The sequence below is a fragment of the Haliaeetus albicilla genome, chromosome 10 (genome assembly GCF_947461875.1).
Source record: "Haliaeetus albicilla chromosome 10, bHalAlb1.1, whole genome shotgun sequence".
NCBI lineage: Eukaryota > Metazoa > Chordata > Aves > Accipitriformes > Accipitridae > Haliaeetus > Haliaeetus albicilla.
This window is the reverse complement of record NC_091492.1, coordinates 31479731-31499648: the sequence shown is the minus strand read 5'-3', so window position 1 is coordinate 31499648 and position 19918 is coordinate 31479731. Positions and strand designations below refer to the sequence as shown.

Here is a 19918-nt window from a genome sequence, read left to right as displayed (position 1 = left end):
CTGTCTCCTTTACCCATAAACAGAATTAGCTTTATCTGTAGTCATAGCTAATAGTCTTGAAAGTTTTGAAAGAAATCTAGCAAACAAACTTACACTGTAGCATAGGGCTTTTTCATCTATCAAGTGTCTTTATGAAAGTTGCCACAACTGTAGAGCATTTCTGTACTACCTTCTATTGGCTGTATTACAGCAGAAACTAATTTTCAGCAGGATTAAGTTCTAACTTTTTTCTTTACTCTTCGCAATTCATCGTTTATTAGAAATGTTCAATGAAGTGGAATTTATTTAACATATGTGCTTCTACTTGATTATCCAGGAAGAACTCATAGATCCAACCAAGTGACTGCTCCAGAGTACGTGTTCCTAATTTCTGAATTGGCAGGAGAGCAAAGATTTGCATCTATAGTTGCAAAAAGACTGGAGAGCTTGGTAAGATTGTTTCAAGAAGTCTGTTCCTTCATTTGAGAAAATACGACTTGGATTTCTGTTTTCTTAAAATTTGATTTAATTACAAAGGTGTGTCTTAACAGGGAGCCCTCACCCATGGTGACAGAAGGGCTACAGAAACTCGAGACCTCAGCAGATTCAATTTTGACAACAAGGTGATGGTTCTTTTTCTGTTTGAAAGCTCATGCTGTGGTGCTTATTCTGCAAATGACCTGTCGAGGAAGGATTTCTTCCAACTCCTGTGAAGTGTTTTACTTTTAACTGTATTACTTCCTGATAGGAGGCCTCTTCCTGATAGGAGGCCTCTTTTTGAGACACCCAGTAAACATTCTTATTTCTGTTTGCAAAGCCGTGTGGAACACAAATGTGTGTAAATTACTTTTTCTGCATTTGCTAATAATCCAAGTTTTAAGTAGATGGTATGTGTCCTCTCAGTCACAACTGAAAGGCGAATTTGGCAATTCTAATTAGAAATTAAGACTGGGCTGTTTATATAGTGTAATTTATAATTGAAAAGCTAATAACCAGTGCCCTTTATTATTGCAGAGAAAAACACTTTATTGTGAATAACAAATACTTGTTAAACCATGTGTGCTTGGGGCTAAGGCACAAACACTGGATCACATTGTTAGAGCAACTTTCTTTTTCTTATGCAGTATGGCAGAAATGCTTTAGAGATTGTCATGAAATCCATTGTGAACTTAGACTCCCCAATGGTCTCGCCGCCTCCTGATTTTCCTGGAGACTTCTTCAAGGGTAAGTATAATTCACTGGATGTAATAGCTATCTTTTGATAGTATGCAGAAAATGCAAATTATTTGAGCTAGAAAACCTAGTTACTATTTTAAACTGATCAGCTGGCCCAGATAGGCTCTCACTGGATGTTATTCCTATGCATGTTCCTTGAATGTTGAAGTTCATGTATGAAACAAGGTATGTGAACTCTCTCGATATAAGGCATGTTCTGTATCTGTTTGGCCAAAGTATTACATACAGTTCTTTAACTTCATTTTCCTGTTATCTGTTGCAATGTCTTGTTCTCTTGTGGGCTCAGGTATAGTGCCATCAGTAGTTTTCCCTGCCTGTGCTTCCTGGAAGGACAGAAGGCTTATTGATGTATTGGGTAGAAATTGCAAGTAGTGTATTTAAGGGTTGTCAGAAGTTTTGGAGCTGGATCCTGAAACATGAATGCTAAACGAGCTGTTAACTTCATTCGTTTATTTTTAGATGGCAAAGCATCTATGGTTTAACTTCTTTCTTTTTCCTAGATGTTCGTCAGGGATTGATTGGTGTAGGCTTGATAAATGTAGAAGACAGATCTGGAATACTAACGCTTGATAAAGGTATTTGCGTGTTTAGTGTATCTGTAGAATGTTGCTAGGAAAACCATATATCATGATAATGGATTCCTAGCAACAGCACTGAAGTTGTAATTATCTAAAAAATCACTTTTTTGGAGAACTTCAGAATGTTTTCCTTGTTTCTGAAATAAGTAGTCTTTTTGAGACTCTGAATACTGATTGAGAGCTTGTCATCAAACTTAATCTTTGTTGACCTAATACATGTATTTCTTATTCTTTTTTAAGATTATAACAATATAGGGAAATTTCTGAATAGAATTCTTGGTATGGAAGTACATCAGCAGAATGCTTTATTCCAGTACTTTTCTGACACGTTAAATGCAGTTATTCAAAATGCTAAGAAGAATGGAAGATACGATATGGGCATCTTAGGTGAGTAAATCAATTTCTCAGTACTCTTGTACTTAAGTAAGAACAGAGAAACAGAATAACTCTGTCCTTTCCTTTTAAGATTTGGGCTCTGGGGATGAGAAAGTGAGGAAGGCAGATGTTAAAAAGTTTTTAACTCCTGGATATTCTACCTCTGGACATGTAGAATTATACACAGTAAGTTAATTCTGTATCTTTGTATGAACTAATAAAACTTGCTTGCCAGTAAGTTTTTTAAAACATGGCAATCAGCTAAGCATGTGCTGAGTGAGGGAAGGTTCCAAGCCTTTCACCAGGCAATATTTGGTTCTATGGTTCTGTAGTTTCTATGTCTGTAACTGTTTTAAAGTTTGTTCCCATTCAAATACCCCTGTATGGCTCTCTTCTAGATCAGTGTAGAGAGAGGAATGTCTTGGGACGAAGCAACTAAGATCTGGGCAGAACAGACAGGTCCAGATGATGGATTTTATTTATCACTACAGGTAGGATTCTTTGTCTCTTGGATTATGTTCAGAGAAGTTTTTTGGGGGGCTAACCAAATATGCTGTCTCCTCTGAAAAATTTACTGGCTAAATTATTTACAGTTCAGTTTTGCAAAATGCTTTCAATCTTATACTAAAATTCATGTTAAGTTTGTTTCCAACACTAAGTATGAAGCACTCCTTTTTAGCTGCTCAGGATATTTTCTGATAGGAATGTGAGCCTGAATTAATAGCTCTTATTTAAACCTGCATCAAGAAACCAGATGCTTTCACTGTAACAAAAAGTTGTGATGTTAATGTAGATTAGTGGTACTGTCTTCTAAAGGTGTCCTTATTATTACTTGTTGTCTTATTGCACACACACATGCACTATTACTCTGTAAAGAACACAGTATGGATTCACTTAAGGTAGATACTGTCAGCATGTTTAAACTTACAAAGTTTTTGGCTTGTCTGTCTTTTCCAGATAAGAAATAACAAGAAAACTGCTATTCTAGTAAAAGAAGTGAATCCTAAAAAGAAGCTTTTTTTAGTATACAGACCAAATACTGGAAAACAACTCAAACTAGAAACATGTGCAGACCTGAAAAAGAAATATAAGAAGGTAACCATTAAAATTATACTAGTTTTAAACTTAGAAAATTTTGAAAAGAAATATAAGGACTTTTTTTTTTTCCTGGTACTTTTGTATAATTCTGGCGAATCAAAAACTAGGCTTATTTTCCAGAGCAGAGCTCGTATTTTGAGTCTTTTTAAGTGGGTCTGCATGGTTTCTGCACTCCTATATCTAAACCTTTCTGAATATAAGTAGTCTATGGTGTGGTAATATAAAATGAGGGGTTTTTTTAGGGTCTAGCAAGGAAATGTCTTGCTTCTGTGTAAGGTGTACAAACATGCTCTTAAATAAGCAGCGATATACAGTGTATCCTAAGCTATGATGCTGAAGTTTTAGCTGTTGGCTGATAAAGTTTGGATTATTTTGTTTAGAGGCTGGTAAGATACCTAACACTTCTCAAACAATTTTATGGTGTTGAATTTGTAAAAACTTGAGGAAATTCTGAGACCAGGTTGATTTATTGGAAAAGCTCTGCAGTTCTGCTATGTTCAAGTATTTTGCTCATCCTTTGAGATGGCATTTCTATTGAAGAGCCTGAAATTATAATAATGTAGGATAATGTACCTCTCTTCACCATCATAATGTTGGTGCTCCCTCTTTTCTCATAGTAATGACCAAATTGCTTTTGTTCTATGCAAGTCTTGGTGTGTTTTACTTCATTATTATTCCCACTTTGAATGACTTTTCCAGGTATCTTCTGAAGATGCTCTGCCACACTGGTTAGAGCAGTACAATTCTTCTGCGGATACCTGCACCCATGCTTATTGGTTAGTATTCGTGTGCATGTAGATGCTTTAACTTAAACTGTTTACCTAAACTGTGTTATCACTTCTGTTCTTCTGCTATTCACATGATTTCTTGTTTCTTGCTTAAGAAAAATTGTCCCATGACCAGTCAAATGACCCAACCTTTGAGTAGAAACATGAAGCTTTGCATTTGCCCTTAAAGTCCTAATGTGTTAGATGAACACTAATGTATGAATTGCACTCCAGTAGAAGTATAATGACCCAGGAGTAGCTTCTGCTTTAAGTGTCTTGATCTAACCTATTATTGTGGTAGGATAGTTCCAATGTTATTTGGGGGAAAAAATATTTATATTCATGTAGAGGTGAGATAGATGTCAGAAACAGCTGGTTTTGTGCTACCTCGTCTAACAGTGTGTCTGAACTCAGTAGCTGATGTCTCAATTCCTGAGGAACAGCATAACTGGTAGAAGTTTCAGATTAATAATGGAGTTTCTGAAATATACTGATCAGATACCAGTTTCATATGTAACAGATTCAGGTTCTCGGGTGATCTAAATGAGCGGTATCTTTGGCTTAAAGCTCTGCCTGTACATTTTGGAGATGTGGTCCTAAATAGGCCAACACTTCTCAAAGCTTTGCCATTAGAGGCATGCTGTGGATAAAGTATCCTGCCCTTACGGTGTACTTGCAGCCCTTGCTCAACTCTGAGTACATGTTAAATAACTTCAAGTCTTTTTTAACTGAATTGGATACTTTCTGTTTGCAGAATTCTTTTGAAAGCTTTTTTTTCTCTCTGCTGTAGGAGAGGCAATTGTAAGAAGGCAGGCTTGGGATTAGTTTGTGAAGTGGGACTCCGCTGTCGAACTTACTATGTCTTGTGTGGTTCAGTATTGAGCGTCTGGACAAAAGTAGAAGGCGTTCTAGCCTCTGTGAGTGGTACAAATGTGAAAATGCAAATAGTTCGTCTAAGAACAGAAGATGGGCAGAGGATCGTAGGTAAGTAGCTTGTCTGCTCCTTTATTTCCATTTAAGGTGGGAGGTAGTTGTAACTTACAAGTCACTCTGAGAGTCACATAAGCATCTTTTTATAAAGTCCTCTACAGGAGAAAAGGCTCAGCAGTGTGTATGTTGGGGAGGGGCAGAAGTACAACTGTTGAAATACATCTTCATAGTACAAACATTGTTTTGAGTTAGGTTAAAGAAGGAAGACATTTTTTTCAGCCAGGCTTTGGAACACTTATTCTGTCAGTTCTTTTGATTTACTAGGAATAAAATCATCCTATTCGGCCTGTTCGAGCCAAGCTATCTTTGAAACCATAAGGGCTCCACTTTTTTCCCCACTTCTGGCAAAGGATAGTAAGCCCTTGAAATTGTTGTTTTCATGGGTTTTGAGCTACTGAAAGTCACGTGTAATCAGTTTAAAATGACTTCAAGATGATGTCATTTCTTGCTGCTAAACCTCCTGGTGAAGCCCTCATAGCAGGTACCTCAGAGGCTGAAATCTCCATTTTATTTTTTTGTTTAAACATGGACTTCCTGTGGATGTGCGACATCATGGCAGCTCATACTCTAGTAACAGTTTTCTAAGATGTTGAAACTAGGTTTTTCATATTTAAAGTTTCATGGTGTTGTAACTTCTGAGAGACTAGAAAAAGCAAAAGTAGCTGACTTCTGGTTTTATGTGTCAGCGGATAACATAAGAATAAAACTTGTCTTTGGGGCAAAATGGCAACTTATTTATACTACTTCATGACCTAAAGGACTAGTGAAGACTTCTGAAGATAAACCTCTTATTGAGAAGCAGAACTGGTAGCTGTGCTTGATTAGACTTGACATTGGCAATGGTTGCTGTTGACTGTTGCATAAATTAAATGGTGGAATTGTCAGCCTGAGGTTTTAATGAACAAATTGTTTGCATGCTTATGAAACAATTGATTTGTTGCCATTTTCAGGTTTGATCATTCCTGCAAATTGTGTATCGCCCCTTGTAAACCTCCTGTCAACGTCAGACCAGTCTCAACAGCTTGCAGTACAACAGCAGCAGATATGGCAGCAGCATCACCCGCAAAGCATCACCAATTTCAACAATGCATAAGAGGACAAACTACAGGTGTTGACTTTGGTGTTTGAGGAAAAGGCTGTAAAAGCATATCACTTGCATAAAAATCAGGGACAGATTCCAAAGAAATATAACTTTTTCAGTTCAGTTGTGTGCTCTCAAATACTTTGGGAATAAAGAGATCTAAAAAGGTTGGTAGAACTGAAAGCCAGCAGTTGTTTATGGTGGTGCATCTGTCTTTCCTTATGCTCTCTGTAGTGCTTCCTGTTTGCTTTTACTTTTGGCCTTTTAAGCTACAAACCACAATTTTGTTTGAAAATGCTTGAAAATCCCCAAGCAGGCTTTATTTTTATCTTGTCATACAGTGCTCAGGGTTTAACGCAGTGCATCAATGCCATTGCTGTGGGAGATATCCTTGAATGCATGTATTGAGTATATATATAGAAAATATATATTGGGTTTTTCTCTTCAATTTATGAGTTTGTAAAAGCATGAAACCTAGAGGTTGCACATCATGCATTCAGGTTCCTTCCCAGTTTCTGTTTGACAGTGCATGTCTTTGGAAACGGGCATGGACAGGATAAACACACAAGACAAGAATTCAGAGAGAAACACAATCTTAGTTGTACAGCATTGGTTATTGCATTTTTATAGTGTTTATACCCAGGTGTTGCATTTTTTCTGGTTCTCTCCTGGGGGTTATATATTTGAGTCTACAACATGTTCTTTTTGTGATAAACATCTTAAATTAAAATTAGTTCATTTTTAATGTATTAATGGTATTCCTAATGTGTACTGCAAAGATGGCTGGATGCCTATTTTCCTTAAATTGAAGCATTTCCTTAATCCGAGGTGGTTATGGAAACTTAAGTGCAAATTCACTTCCATCTCGCATACAATCTTATATTTTTTACTTCATTAATGTAATTTAATTTGTCACTTGTAAGATGAAACCTTACTTGAGCTGTAAATTAGAGAATGGGAAACACTTGAGGGTTCCGCTGTATGTGCTGTTTCTGTTACCCAGTAACTTGAATACTGTTTAATATGTTGTAAGACATTGTAGAGTTTATCTGGAGCTGTTTAAAAGAAATTGTAATGTACAAATGTGAATAGTCACTTATCTATAATATGGGTAAGTTTTGTTTTGCCTATAATAGTAGATGTTTATAAGAAAGTGAAGGACAATGTTTGTCATTTCTTGCTTGCACAGGTTGCACTATTGAAAAATTGAGATTGTATAAACCTGTCCAAAAAAACTACAAGATAATGATCTTGTAGATGTCAAATAAAAGTTATTGTACTAACAAGAAGTGGAGTCTTGTTTAGGCAATCACTGTATTCCAAAAAAACTAACAAGTCTGTACAATTGGAATTCGACAGGACTTGGCATGTTCCAGTCTGCTTTAACCAGGCTTTTGTCTTGCAGTCCAAATATTTCAGTTGAACTCATTAATGAGGCAAGAAGTAAACTGTGTTTAAACCTTGATGCATATTTTAAGTAAGGTTGACTTGACAGACTGAGAGCAGCAATCCACTGCAGCGTATGTCACTTCTGTAAACACTCAGTGAGCCAGATTCAAGTGTCATAAAGAGTTTTTCCATAAGTCACGGGGCCAGAAGTTCCACAACTTCAGGCTGAGGTAAGCTCCCTTATGTGAATTATTTCACTTGGGGTTCTGTTAACACTGCCTGTGCTGGCACCCCAGTGCAGTAACAGCACCTGCTTGTTGGGGAAAAAAGTCTGCCTGCTGTCCTCAGCTCCCAGCCTGAAAGGGTCAAGGGGATGAATCCCCTGCACATGCTTGTGACTAACTAGAAATACAGATCTAGAATAAATCGGCATGCTCCCTACTGCCATAGTGCCTGCTACATCTCTGTAAAGTACTTGTAATGGAGGTGGTAGGTGTGTTGGGAGTTTTTTTAATTCTCTGGTAGTAAAGGGAAGCTTGCCTGAGTGCTGTGATACCAGTAGGAGCTGACATGCCCTGGAAAACTGTAGACCACAGACAGGGTGTGGGGGAGGATGTTCATGTGTTTTGTACCCACCATTGGGTGTATTTGGCATCCATTCCAGGAAAAGTAATTGGGATTTTGAGAAGTATGTTGACAGATTACTATTGCAGCAGACAGCGAACCAAATAACTAGTACCAGCAAGCTGTGTGTGGACTTTGCTGACTTTTTATTATTATTATTATTATTATTATTTGGTGTAGAAACTTCTACCATCTGAGATGGTAACACAACATTTTAGATTTTAATCCTCAGAAAGATGGTTCTGGAAGTGGTAGGTTCACAAATGGTAATTTTACTTTTCTTAAAAAAAAAAAAAGCAAGCTGTTATTTAAGTACGCTTCAGTTCCTAAGTGCTCTTCTCAGCCTGTTGTGCTAACTTCAGTGGTTGGGATGAGCAAATACTGAGTTGAATATTCTCTGTATTGATAACCAAACCATACTACTTCAGGAGTTCATAGCATATGCTGTTTGCTCACACCCTCTTAAACTTCCCATGGACTTGTGTCCCTTGGAGGGGAAAAAAACGGGCAGTACTTACAAGATCTGTAAGAACTGTTCCCATTCCAGAAATCCATTCCCTGACTTGCTCTCCTTTGCCTGCTCTGCTGCTTGCCACTGTCAATGCTTTGGCTTTCTCATTCGGTTACTAACATCTGCATCCACAGCTCTGGAGTGTTATAGCATCTTAAAGGTTAACAACAACAACAAAAATATCCTTCAAGCTACAGAAACATTTTCTCTTGAAAAATCCTGCTCAGTGGTTGGGGTGTGGTTTTTTGGTAGTAGTTTGTTCCTTGTATGAGCTGCTGATAAAGCTTGGGGGAGAAAAGGAATAAAAATAGCACTGTGGATGGGATAAGGAACAGCTATGTGGTATCTTCTTGCAGCACTGCCTGCAAGACAAACATCCTCACAGGGAGGAAAAAGGAGAGACCAATTGTCATGTCATAAATTGCCAGGCTAGGCAAGAATGGTCTAGTTTTCCTACTTGTGGGGCATTGACCTGCTTCATACAAATCATCTGAAATGAATATAAAATTTATAAAGGATAGATGTCTCTGATAACAGGGGCAAAGCTAAATGTAAAGCAGTAGCAACTTCTGTACCCCATGAGTTTTGGAAGCATGCTATAGCAGGGGAAGATATATATTTGACTTGGGAATTGAAGGGATACAATTTTGGGGTTTCTTTTTTAAACTGTCTCTTGACAGCAACAAAATTCTGACTTGTTAACTAGTTTCATACTTAAGATACATCTGACACAGTAAATGCAATTATAACCCACTAAAAACTCCCTCTGCACAGCAAGTTTTCAATTTTTTTTCCAATCACTGTATGGTCTGTTGGGAACACACACCTTTTGTAAGGACTTAAAGTTCCCCAAAGATGCCAGTTGTCTAGTCAGTGTGTAGTATTTTCTTTGTAAACGAAGAAAGCTCTGCAACCTGTAAACATTTGTCAAGTGAATTATCAAGGGGTTTTTGTATTTTTCTTTTGTGTTTGGAATAAGCTTCATTCAGATCCCACTGCAGTCTGTACATATCTAGAAAGAGTATGTATGTATATAGAGATGTTAAAGGCTACTGAATTATTGAATGTAAATAACTCTTGTTTTCCTTTGTGTTTTTTTTTTTTCCTTCATGACCTTCCCAAGATGTATTCCTATTTTCTCAACCTGCCAAACAGGCAGTTTGTGTGTACTTTGAAATATATATAGCATATATAAAACTTCCAAGGGATGTGTGCATATGTTGTAGATGTTCTATGTTGTCATCATTTTTTTCAAAATTATCAATTGTCTGTCTTTGTGATCCTTTTGATGCTATGTGGTTTTATTTTATATTTTAGTGTATAATGCGTTTTTTTGAGACAAATGGATTCCCAGTGTCTTTCAGTGACTGGTACTATTCACTTCTTAGTGCCTGTATCAGAGAGAAACTAATACTTAAATTTTCATGCAGTTTGTTTTCTTTAGTCTTTTCAGTGTGTTTCAGATCTTGAGCTTTAATCCTAGATACATTTCCATTTTCTTCCACTTACTAGTATCTCCAATTGTGCATTTAGTGAGCTCCTATGAGTCCCAGAATTAAATGCATCAGCAATAGGACCTGCCCACTGTCCTAACATGTAAAAGTATGATTACTATGTTCATATTAAATGTTAACTGTCTTAAAAGCACTGTCGAAAGGCGGGTAATTTGAGAGTAGAAAAGATGCATCTTTTGTATTTCCTGGGAAAGTTTTGAGCTTCATATAATGTCTAAATGTGCAAAATTGAGGTAATGGCAATTTCTTACCTTTGAAAAATTGGTGCATATTTTTAATTGCCAGATAAAAATACATATATTTATATCAAAGTTAGAGATTAATGAGAAATCCCTTGAATTGTCTGTCTCTTATTTTGCCCTTAAGCTTCCAGCAGTTGTCACACAGGTTTTGCCCTTCTCCTCTTGCTGGGAAGGACTGTGTCCATACAGTTGTTACCTGAATTAAGTGGTTTGCAAAGTCCGTTGACTGGAGAGCTGTGGCAAGAAGTGTCCAGCTGCAAACAGCAACAAAATACTTCTGGTAGTTTCTGTGGTCAGTACAATGAACATGGAGAAATAACGGAGGTGCTTTTGTCATGTGCTGGCAGCTGCAGTGTGTGGTTCCGTGTCACAGACTCTCAGGGTAAAGACTGACAAAGTTGGCAGAAGTAATAAAGTAATGCAACCGCAAACATGCCTGAGTGCAGAATGAGACATGGGAAACCTCGAGGGCTGACGCTTCAGCTGAGAGCAGCATTGGCCTCATCTGCTGCTTAGCCTTTATATTGAGTTTGAAAAGCAACAACTCCCTTTTTAAGGCCAAAAATACGAAGGAGGGAAGAAAAGGCTGGAAACACCAGTGTTTCTCAGCTACAATTTGCAACAGCTGAGGGCAGATTGCCTCTAAAAGGTTATGCAACAGAGAGTGATAAGTAAAAACCTAGCAAGAACTTACTTGATTTGATGTGCTTTGCTATTTCTTAATGGGTCCAAAATAATTTTTGAATTAATTAAGTTTGAGGAAGTAATAAGATTCAAGAATAGGAACTGGACAGGTTTAAGTGAAGGCCAAAACTTGTGTAAGGAATTTTTCGCCTGCTGTGTTGTGATCTGATACCGCAGGTTTTTGTTGAACTGCACGCCATATGTGCGAAGGGTGTTGACATTTCTTTCCAGAAGAAAGACGTCTGTGCTGAGAGGACAGACTGAAAGTAATGGATCTGTGGTGCACATAAGCAGGCAGCTTAACCAATATAGAAATACATTTGGATTTAAATTATGTTTTTTGTTCATAAGGTCCTGCAGTGCTTAAATACCTGAATCAACGTGTTGAGTCTTATTTTGTAAGAACCAAGTTTGGCTAGTGTTTCTCAACTCAGTTGTGCTTAGGGCATAACTTTAATGAGACAGGTCACCTGTAGAAGAGTAGTTTTCCTGTACTTCATTTGCACTGGGAAGCATAAAGAAACATTTCTACTGACATTCCTGATTGCATACATATTTATGTATCTACTTTCTGATTTGGAAAGGATAACCAGTAAAATGCCAGATTTATTGCAGGCGCATAATGGCATTTTTATTTGCCAAGTCATTTGATTTATTTTTCAGTCATTGACATAAAGTCCCACGGCCTACTGAGTTTTACTCAAGGTGGGTGTTCCCTGCCTCAGCATCTTCCAGCAATCCTGTGGAGGGGCTGTACTGCATCCCTGCAATAACTTTTGCTGTGATACTACCTCTGCACAAAGGATACGCTATTTTTTTAAAGTAGGACTCTGCTATTAGTACTTCTTCAGTCTACACCTTTAACAGTCCAATGTGACAGAATTCCAAAGCCGCATAACATTTAAGATTAATTGTGTGTGTTGATTTTATTGCCTGCCCTAATTGGAAACCTTTGCCAACCCTAAAGACTTCATCCTCCAGCACAGTATTGCGCTGCATGTCCCTGCGTTCTCCGTGTGAGCAGACAATACCTGTGCATGCCAACTGTCCTCATACAAAGTGGCAGAACTTTGAGTGCCTGGCAATAAAATACTACAGCAATGTTTAGAAAGCTTTATACTCACAAAAATGACAAACTGTGGAACATGATGAATTCTGTATTGAGGGTTGGTTTGGGGGTTTTTTTGGTAAAAAAATTGTTAAATAAATTAAACCGACTACTACTATGGGGTTTTTTTTCCCGTTTAATTTTCTGTTGTGGAACTTATCCACATAGGTTGTTTATATTGGAATGCCTTTCAGCAGTACTTCTGCATACATTAAGCATACTCATTGTCACTCCAGTTTAGGATCCTTCAGATGAGTAGAAGTCATGTTCTAATAATCCAAACATCTTTTATTTCAATCCACTTAAATACCTGGCACTTAACCTGGTTAGTTTCACTGGTTAATTAAACTGGCTTTATTGGTAGTTAAGAGCAGATTCATTACATTCTCTGAATGCTGTCATGATCTTAAAAAAGGGAGGAGAGTTTATAAAAACAAAAACTGTACCAAGATTAGAAAGCATCAACTTCTTCATATTTTGTATATAGCATGCAAATATCTTTCCTTTATCTAAAGAGTTAGCTTGGGATAAACAGACTAATCTTGTTTTTGTAAATCATTTTATATTGACTTTTACTCTCATTTTCCCCAAATCTGGAAGAGTGATGATGCCAAGTTCTCAGGAATAAATGAAGATGCCCAAACCTCAGAATTTAATTATTCATTTTCATAAAGCAGTAGACTTTGTTCTGTAAGTAAGGGAGAAATGTTTAAAAGAGGTTTTATTGGCTTTTTTCCAATATGTAAATACTATACCTTAAAAATGCCAGAGGGGCAGCTCGTGAGCTGGCGGCTTCTACCTTTGGAAGTCCAGGTCTGGTTTATATGTTCCTTCCTTCCCCATTTATAAGGTGGAAGAATTGACCGTGCCTGCTAAATATACAATGAATTGCAGAGCATGAAACAGAGATCTGTATCGGCCTAGTGACTAAGTTAAATCATAAACCAGGGTGCAAGTGATTTAACTACTCCTGGGTAAGATCTCCCGTGAAGTTACTTGGACTGAACAAAAACATAGATCTGTGAGCAATGAAACAGTGCAGATCTGAGCCTGCAGCTGGTGTCCACAAACCGTCCCCAGCGTTACCCCTCTCTGTGCAGGAGAGCTGGGCTTTGGGAGCGGGCAGTGCTGCTTCGCCCAGGCAGTGTGCAGGGAGTGGGACTTCCGTGGCAACAGCTCCTGCCTGCTTTTGTGAGGGGCCCCGCAGTTCTCCCAGCCCCAGTGTGGGCCTTGGGACTGCAAGACAGCTGCTGAGCCATGTGTGTCCTGCTGGCCCTTTGCTGCTTTCCAGGGCAGACTGGAGCAAAACACTGGTGTTTTCTCCCTTCCTTGGCAAGAGAAAAGCATGTCCCAGGCCCGTGCGCTCTTGGGGAGGATGCCACGGCCTGGCCTGCCTTCCTGAAAGCACTTTTGGGCAAGTGGACCACGCTTCAGGGCCTTGGGGACTCTGCCTTTGGCTCGTGCCTCAGCCACGTCATGTTAGATCACTGGCAAGTCTCGGCCTCAGACTGCACGATTTAAATTACAGACAACGCTATCTCCTGTGACGAGCCTCTGCCAGGGCTGTAAATCCTTCACATCCGGGACTGTCCTTCCCTTTCTGTGCGCACACAATATAGAGCCCTCGACGGGGCCAGCGTGGTGCCTGCCAGGCTGCAGTGTCTGCCGGGGCGGCTGGCTGGCCAGCGGCTCTGTGGGGAAGACCCACAGCGTGTTTGCTCCAGAGAGACTCGGGGGCACCCTGCGGCCTCCCCTCTTCGCTTTTTTAGGGGGGGAAGAAGGGGTTTGTAGGCAGTATTGCAGGGCAGTAGGCTGCTGCTTTTGCTCTTCAGGTAGATGTTTAGGCAGAGTTTGATTATTTGGCTGCCTAAAAATACTCGGCATTTCCAAGCCCTAACTCTGTGGGTATCACCCTGTCCCACTGCCTCTGCTGGGAGAGTGAAATCCAGCAATCGGCACTGCAAGACTCCACACCCATGCACTCACTGAGCTGGGCACAGAGGCTTTTTTTACACCAGCAATCCTCGTATGCAGGCACCAGCTTAGCAAGAGGCGTCTTCAGGGCTCTTACTTCTGCCTCAAGTGCTGTCCTGGGGCAGGAACTCAGCAGATGTGTTAGACTCAGCCTGGCAAAAGCTGTGTCTGCGGCTCTGGCCTGGGCAAGGGAAGGAAGCACCATGCCCGGCAGTGTCCATCAAGGGCTGTACGGTGCCCGACTGAAGACCACCCAGGAGCTGCCCGTGCCACGCGCTGCACTCGGAGAGCCTGTGCTGTTGGGTCGCTGCAATTTACCCCCTAGTTTTCCTCCTTCCCCCTTCTCTCTGCTCTGTGCTCTTCTCCCCCCACCTCCCCACGCCCCGAGTTGTTGTGAAGCTCCACATTCCTTTCCCCACAGTCATTTTCCATTTTCCAGCCCTGGGCTTTACTTCCACTCTCTCCTCCACTTCCTTTGCTCAGATGACCAGTAACAAAACAATTAGGGATGCTCCTGTCAGGCTCTACAGTTGGTGTCACAACGAGGCTATGAGGGACAGAGGTGTTTGTGCCTCTCAATGATGTGCGTCAGGAATATGTCACTGGTCTGGTGACACTTGGTTTGCACTTGGAAAGTTTTCTGTGAGGCTTCACCGCAATGTGTCCCTCCAAAACGTAATTCAATTCTGCAGCCATCGCAGGTGTCACGTGGACGCTTATTTCACATGGACACAATCTGATTAGGGCATTTGGGTGTTTGACACCAGCCTGCGTACGGGAAGCCCTTCAGGCGAGCCAGCACTCAGCTTTGCTGTGGATTTCTCTGCTCTTTCCCAGACAGGACTAGGATGAAAGCGAGTTTCCAAGCCTCCTCTGCCCCAGCCAAAGGGTGGGGTATTCCCTGCCCCGGGCCCACAGCCGCACAGGGCGGGCGGCAGAGGCAGGGCCTGGCCACAGCCCGGCAGCCGAGCGGTGCCAGCTCGCTGCACCCTGGGCTGGGCCACCCTCCTTGGCACAGCCTTCAAGGGCTCAGGAGTGGGAGGGTAACGAGAGTCCAGCCCGCAGGGCAAGAAGGGAGAGTCCTTCCAGGCAAACTGAAGGAATCGGGCAGGGTGGAGCGCTCGTTCGTCTGGAAAGACGATGCAGGGAAGCCCTGTAATGTGGGGATAACGTGATAATCCATCCCTGCAAGCAACGGCAAGGAAGGAGGAGCCCCCTGGCCCCAGCCCGCGGCCGGGCAGCCCGCCTGGCTTCACCCTGTGCTCGGCAGGGCAGGGAGAGCAATCCTGCTGGCTGAGAGGGGCTCAGTAGCCTTATTTGCCTGTTCTTAACAAGCAAAACGAAGCTTTTTCCTTTCTGCCCTTATTTTCTTTGCTGGTTTCCATTGGAATCTGGGCTGGTTTTGATATTGGTGCCTGGTGCTTGTTTGCCTGGCAAACTGCAAAGAGGAAAACTCTCATTAGAGAGATTCCAGGCCTGTGCTTTTGTGGCTGAGGGCTTGGAAACTTCTCATTCCTGCTCTGTGGTCCTCCAGGGAGACCTCCAGCCGGAGCAGCATAGAGCAGGCTGCTACTCACACTATCTCGAAGGTAAACCCAGAGCAGCATTAAGGCCTCTTTGTCTTACACATTTCCAGTCTCTTCCAACAGCTTTACAGGTGCTATTTGCTTTTTCTCCTTCTGGTACACGCCATCTCTAAGGCAAAATGTCCCCCTCAAAGATGGAACGAGCCTGGAATCGGCTCCTCAGCCCATCGGGCAGCACCCGCGCGGCGATGCTGAGCAGCTGTCTGCCTGGCAGGGCTGTTCCACTTGGCAGCCAGACAAAGGACTCAGGAGTAGGAGGAAAACAAGGCTGGGAGGGAAAGTCGCTCCAGATAATACGACATCTGGCCTGGGAGGAACCATCTGAAAGTGGGGAGCAGGGCTAGGCTGAGAAAAAGTTTGTCTGGGAGAATTTAAGGGGAGAGCCCGTCCGGAATAGGCATCCAAACTTCGATCCCAAATTGTTGCAAGCCTGTCTGCTGACGCGGGCCAGGCGCTGGGAGAGGATTTCCTGGGGCCTGGCTCACGGCTGCTGCCACAGCGCTTTTGGCTTCGGCATTCTGTATTGCAGCCCTCCTTGCAGAGGGTCTCAGAGGGCTGTTTTGTGCAGGGGGGGGAGCTTCCAGGGGTATTTTGAGGTGTGAGAAGAAAAGGCAACAGGGTAGAGCTGGGGAATCTGCATTTCTATTCAGGATTGGGTGTTTCTCGTGCATTTTGGTGAGAATGGGGCAGTAAGCAGCAAACATCAGCCAAAGAGCAGATCACAGTAGAGGTACACCAAGGGTTGTCAGCTTTCTCTTGGGAACCAGGAGGGAAACCTTGTACCATCAGCAGGAAGCAGTCATAGGGAACAGGAATGTAAGGAGCTGTAGCAGGGCGATAAGAAGAGAGCAACAATAGTGCCAAAAAGGATAAAATACACAATTTTCCCTCTGTGCCAGTGTCCCAGACAGCCCCAGGAGCATGTGAGGTGGCCCTGGAGCAGGGCCCAGGGAAGGAGGTGTTCTACACCAGGAGGTGGTGGCTCATTAACAACCCCAGTAAGAATGGTACTCAGCTCTGTGAAGTATCTTTTAAAATGCTATTTGTTAGAGCTGACACTCACTTGCCTCTACCACTTGTGCTCTTCAAAGAGGTTAAGCCTGCCTTCACTCAAGGCTTAAAAAGCTTAATTTTCAGCCTAGGTCTATCAGAGACTTTTCACTTCATTTTGGATTATTATCTTTGTTTTAGCACAAGAGAGCAGTTGGGACTTGCAGGTTAAATTAGTGCTCAGAAACTTGTAGGTGCCTCTATGATTGTTTTATGTGTGATGCTGGATCCCTAGAAATGTAGGGATAAGTATTGGACTATAAACTCCCTCCAGAAAAAGGAACAAACTTCCCTTCTCTTTCCCCTTGCTGCTACATGGGTCTCTGTGGCGGGGAAAGGACAGTTAGAACATCCCTAAGTCACTCAATTCATTAAGCCTGACAACAATTAATTACATTGAAATTAATGTGCAAATGCAATGTTTTACACATGTCAAAGACATGCCAGGAAAAAACAGGGTGTCACCATGCCATCTTTAATTCTTCTTATTGTTGATATAATCCGAGATGACAAGAAACAAGCCTAGTTTGTGCTCTCCATTTGCAGGTCTCCAAGAGTGTTACAGCATCACTCTGCAGAAACTGATGGCTATTTAGTTTTATTTCCAGATACAAGGGGACAAACAAGTTTGTCTTCAAGCATGGCCCAAGGCCCCTAGCTCTGCTGCGAAGAGCTGTCCTCATAACCAGCTGCCAGTGCCTTCCTACATCACACTTTGCATGTGGATTCTTTACACCCTCGCCAGAGGGGTACAGCATCCAGCCTCACAGAGGGAAGGGAAAACCTCCTTGAGATCAGTCAGAGCTTGGCTCAGCAGGGGCTGGAAAGCTTACTCTGTGGAAAGACTGGCTGCTGAGTATTCCCAGTGGTTTGGGAGGAGCAGAGGTGAGAAAGTCAAACCAGGAGAGGGAACAGAGAAAATACAAAGAAAAGGAAAAGAGGAGGGGGACAGGGTGAATGCTGCAGATCTTACACAACTGAGAAGAGGTAGCCATACCTGGAAAATATATCATCTGTGCTTGCAGATGACTGAAGAGACAGGCACCTCTTACTGTCCATCCTCCCTTGCTGAAAAACGTAAGCACACACATTTATTTTCAAGTTACCTCCTAGTGTGGAGAAAGCTTGAAAATGTCACATGTGTGATAAAATGGCTCTGCTGTATTTCCTGCTCTATGACTTGGCCACTTGGTGATTAAGAGCTGCTTCTGCTGTCAGTAAACAAGACTGTGCCATCAGTCTGCAGAGCCGGGACCTGCGGCTTGCTGCAAACAGCCTGGAGCGTGCACGCTGCTGGAACTGTAGGTGTTACAGTCGAAGCAGGGTTTTGCACGTGCAGAACACAACTCTCGGCAGTGCAAGCCATGCTCGTGACATAAACCAAGTTTAAACTGCAGGCAGCTGCTCCAAGGGAGCTTGAATCTGTGGTCACCCTGCTAAATTGTCAGCCCAGGGGCCAAGCATGATGGTGGTTTTATTCTTGTGGCCACACCTGGTTCAGAACAACTGAAGTGAATCCACAGAGTACATGGCAGATAGGAAGAGCTTGTAGGAACTTCCTACCCAAGCCAACTTAAGCGGTGTCTGCAAAAAAACAAGAGGCAGCTAGTAAAGTCAGTTGAAGCTTACATAGCATCCGAGGCCAAGCAGTAAGGTTGTAATTTACCAGGGTCTTGTGTCTTGTGCCACCACTGCTACCTGTGCCCAGAGAACTGCGGAGCAGATGTAAAATACTGAGATGTGGTACTGCTGGGTTCCCACTCACAAGAAAATAATCTGGCCCTACAAGCCTGACCATGTCATCAAGCCTGACCCTCACAGTTTGCTCCAAAGCTCACAGTGTCTTTTGCTGAAGAAAGGATAATCTTTACAGGATCATTTCCTTACCCCCCCCCCCCCCCAGAATATTGTATATTTTGAAGCTGTCATTATAAAACCCAAGCAAAACACAGGGGATCTTGTTCTTCACAGTGTTGCTCTGAGCGCAGCTTTGTAGAGTTGGTGTAAAGCTGTGAAAAACACAGCAAGCTCGGAACACTCCCATTTCGCACTCACTCGGTGTGACTGTAAACAACCGCACAGCAATGGAAAATCCCAGAGCGGCATGCCCCTCGCCTGCAGGACTTTGCTGGCCTTCCAGGAGTCAACAGAAAGGCAGTTATTTACAAATCTGGAAGTGAAGTTTTAGGGAGGCAAAGTTCTCTAGTCACACAGTGCTGGATGTGAGGGTTTACCAGTGTGATCTTTCAGGACTCTAATAAGAATTACACAGTTAAAGCCCTAAGCACCAGTGTGAAAATACTGTCACTGAGTGTGTGATTCTATGCCTGGGGCTCTTAGGTCCCCTCTCCAACAGACTGGAGCGTGGATCAGTTATTGTAAGGATAGTCTGTGCCACTCTGGCCTTTGCCATGATAGCTGGAGTCACGCACTTGGACCAGAGATAAAATACAAAACTGTAACAAGATCATGTATTTCATCTGGTTACCAGTCATATTTTTTAGATGTTTCTTTCATGCAGTGTGCAGTTGCTAGGGCATGAGCCAAGGAGTCTCAAAGGCTGGCTCGGTTTTCCCACTCTGCCTCAATTCTCCTTTATGCGGAGAAAATCACCTAATTGCTCTGTGACTATTTCCATGTCTCTGCAATGGAGATGGTACCTGCCTCCCTCTGCAGAGCAGTCCACACTGAGAGATAGTATGGGCCTAAATCAGTGTCACTTAAAAGGAATTTGCCCCTGACTTCCCAGGAGCAGGATCGGGCTATCTGTGTTTGCTGTCAGCGGCATTAAAAGCAGTATATAGGCATTAAGAGCAGTATATAGCTTTGGATAGATATTAACACCTGCAATAAAATTACCAACTACCTCACCGATCCCAGAGTGGCTTCTGGTAAGATATACATGTGGGTCTTATCTTGTGGGTCTCAGGCTGAGCTGTGTGCCAAAGGAGAGGTCGTCCAGGTCCCAAGCAGTTATATAGGTATAAATCTGGAGTAATTTAACGATTATAGAGGTGTGTTTGAGATTAACTGACAGAAGGAGCAGACCTGAGTGTCTTGCAGTGAAAAGCGTGAGTTCTGAAGTGGCAGATGCAGGCTGGAAAGCTTCATAATTTAATCTGCAAATCTAGA

General features: G+C 42.0%; 1 protein-coding gene across 2 annotated transcripts in view; it reads left to right on the top strand.

Moving 5' to 3' along the window:
• Positions 1-9853, top strand: part of SBNO1 (strawberry notch homolog 1) — a 36116-nt gene extending 26263 nt beyond the window's left edge. For both annotated transcript variants that reach the window (XM_069794808.1, XM_009927217.2), the window contains exons 22-32: positions 317-429; positions 531-602; positions 1104-1203; positions 1716-1790; positions 2034-2180; positions 2260-2354; positions 2567-2659; positions 3126-3263; positions 3966-4042; positions 4824-5017; positions 5974-9853. In XM_069794808.1, coding sequence (XP_069650909.1) covers positions 317-429; positions 531-602; positions 1104-1203; positions 1716-1790; positions 2034-2180; positions 2260-2354; positions 2567-2659; positions 3126-3263; positions 3966-4042; positions 4824-5017; positions 5974-6116 — 1247 coding nt within the window. In that variant the 3' untranslated portion in view covers positions 6117-9853. The remainder of the gene's footprint in view (positions 1-316; positions 430-530; positions 603-1103; positions 1204-1715; positions 1791-2033; positions 2181-2259; positions 2355-2566; positions 2660-3125; positions 3264-3965; positions 4043-4823; positions 5018-5973) is intronic.
• The last annotated feature ends 10065 nt before the right edge of the window (positions 9854-19918 follow it).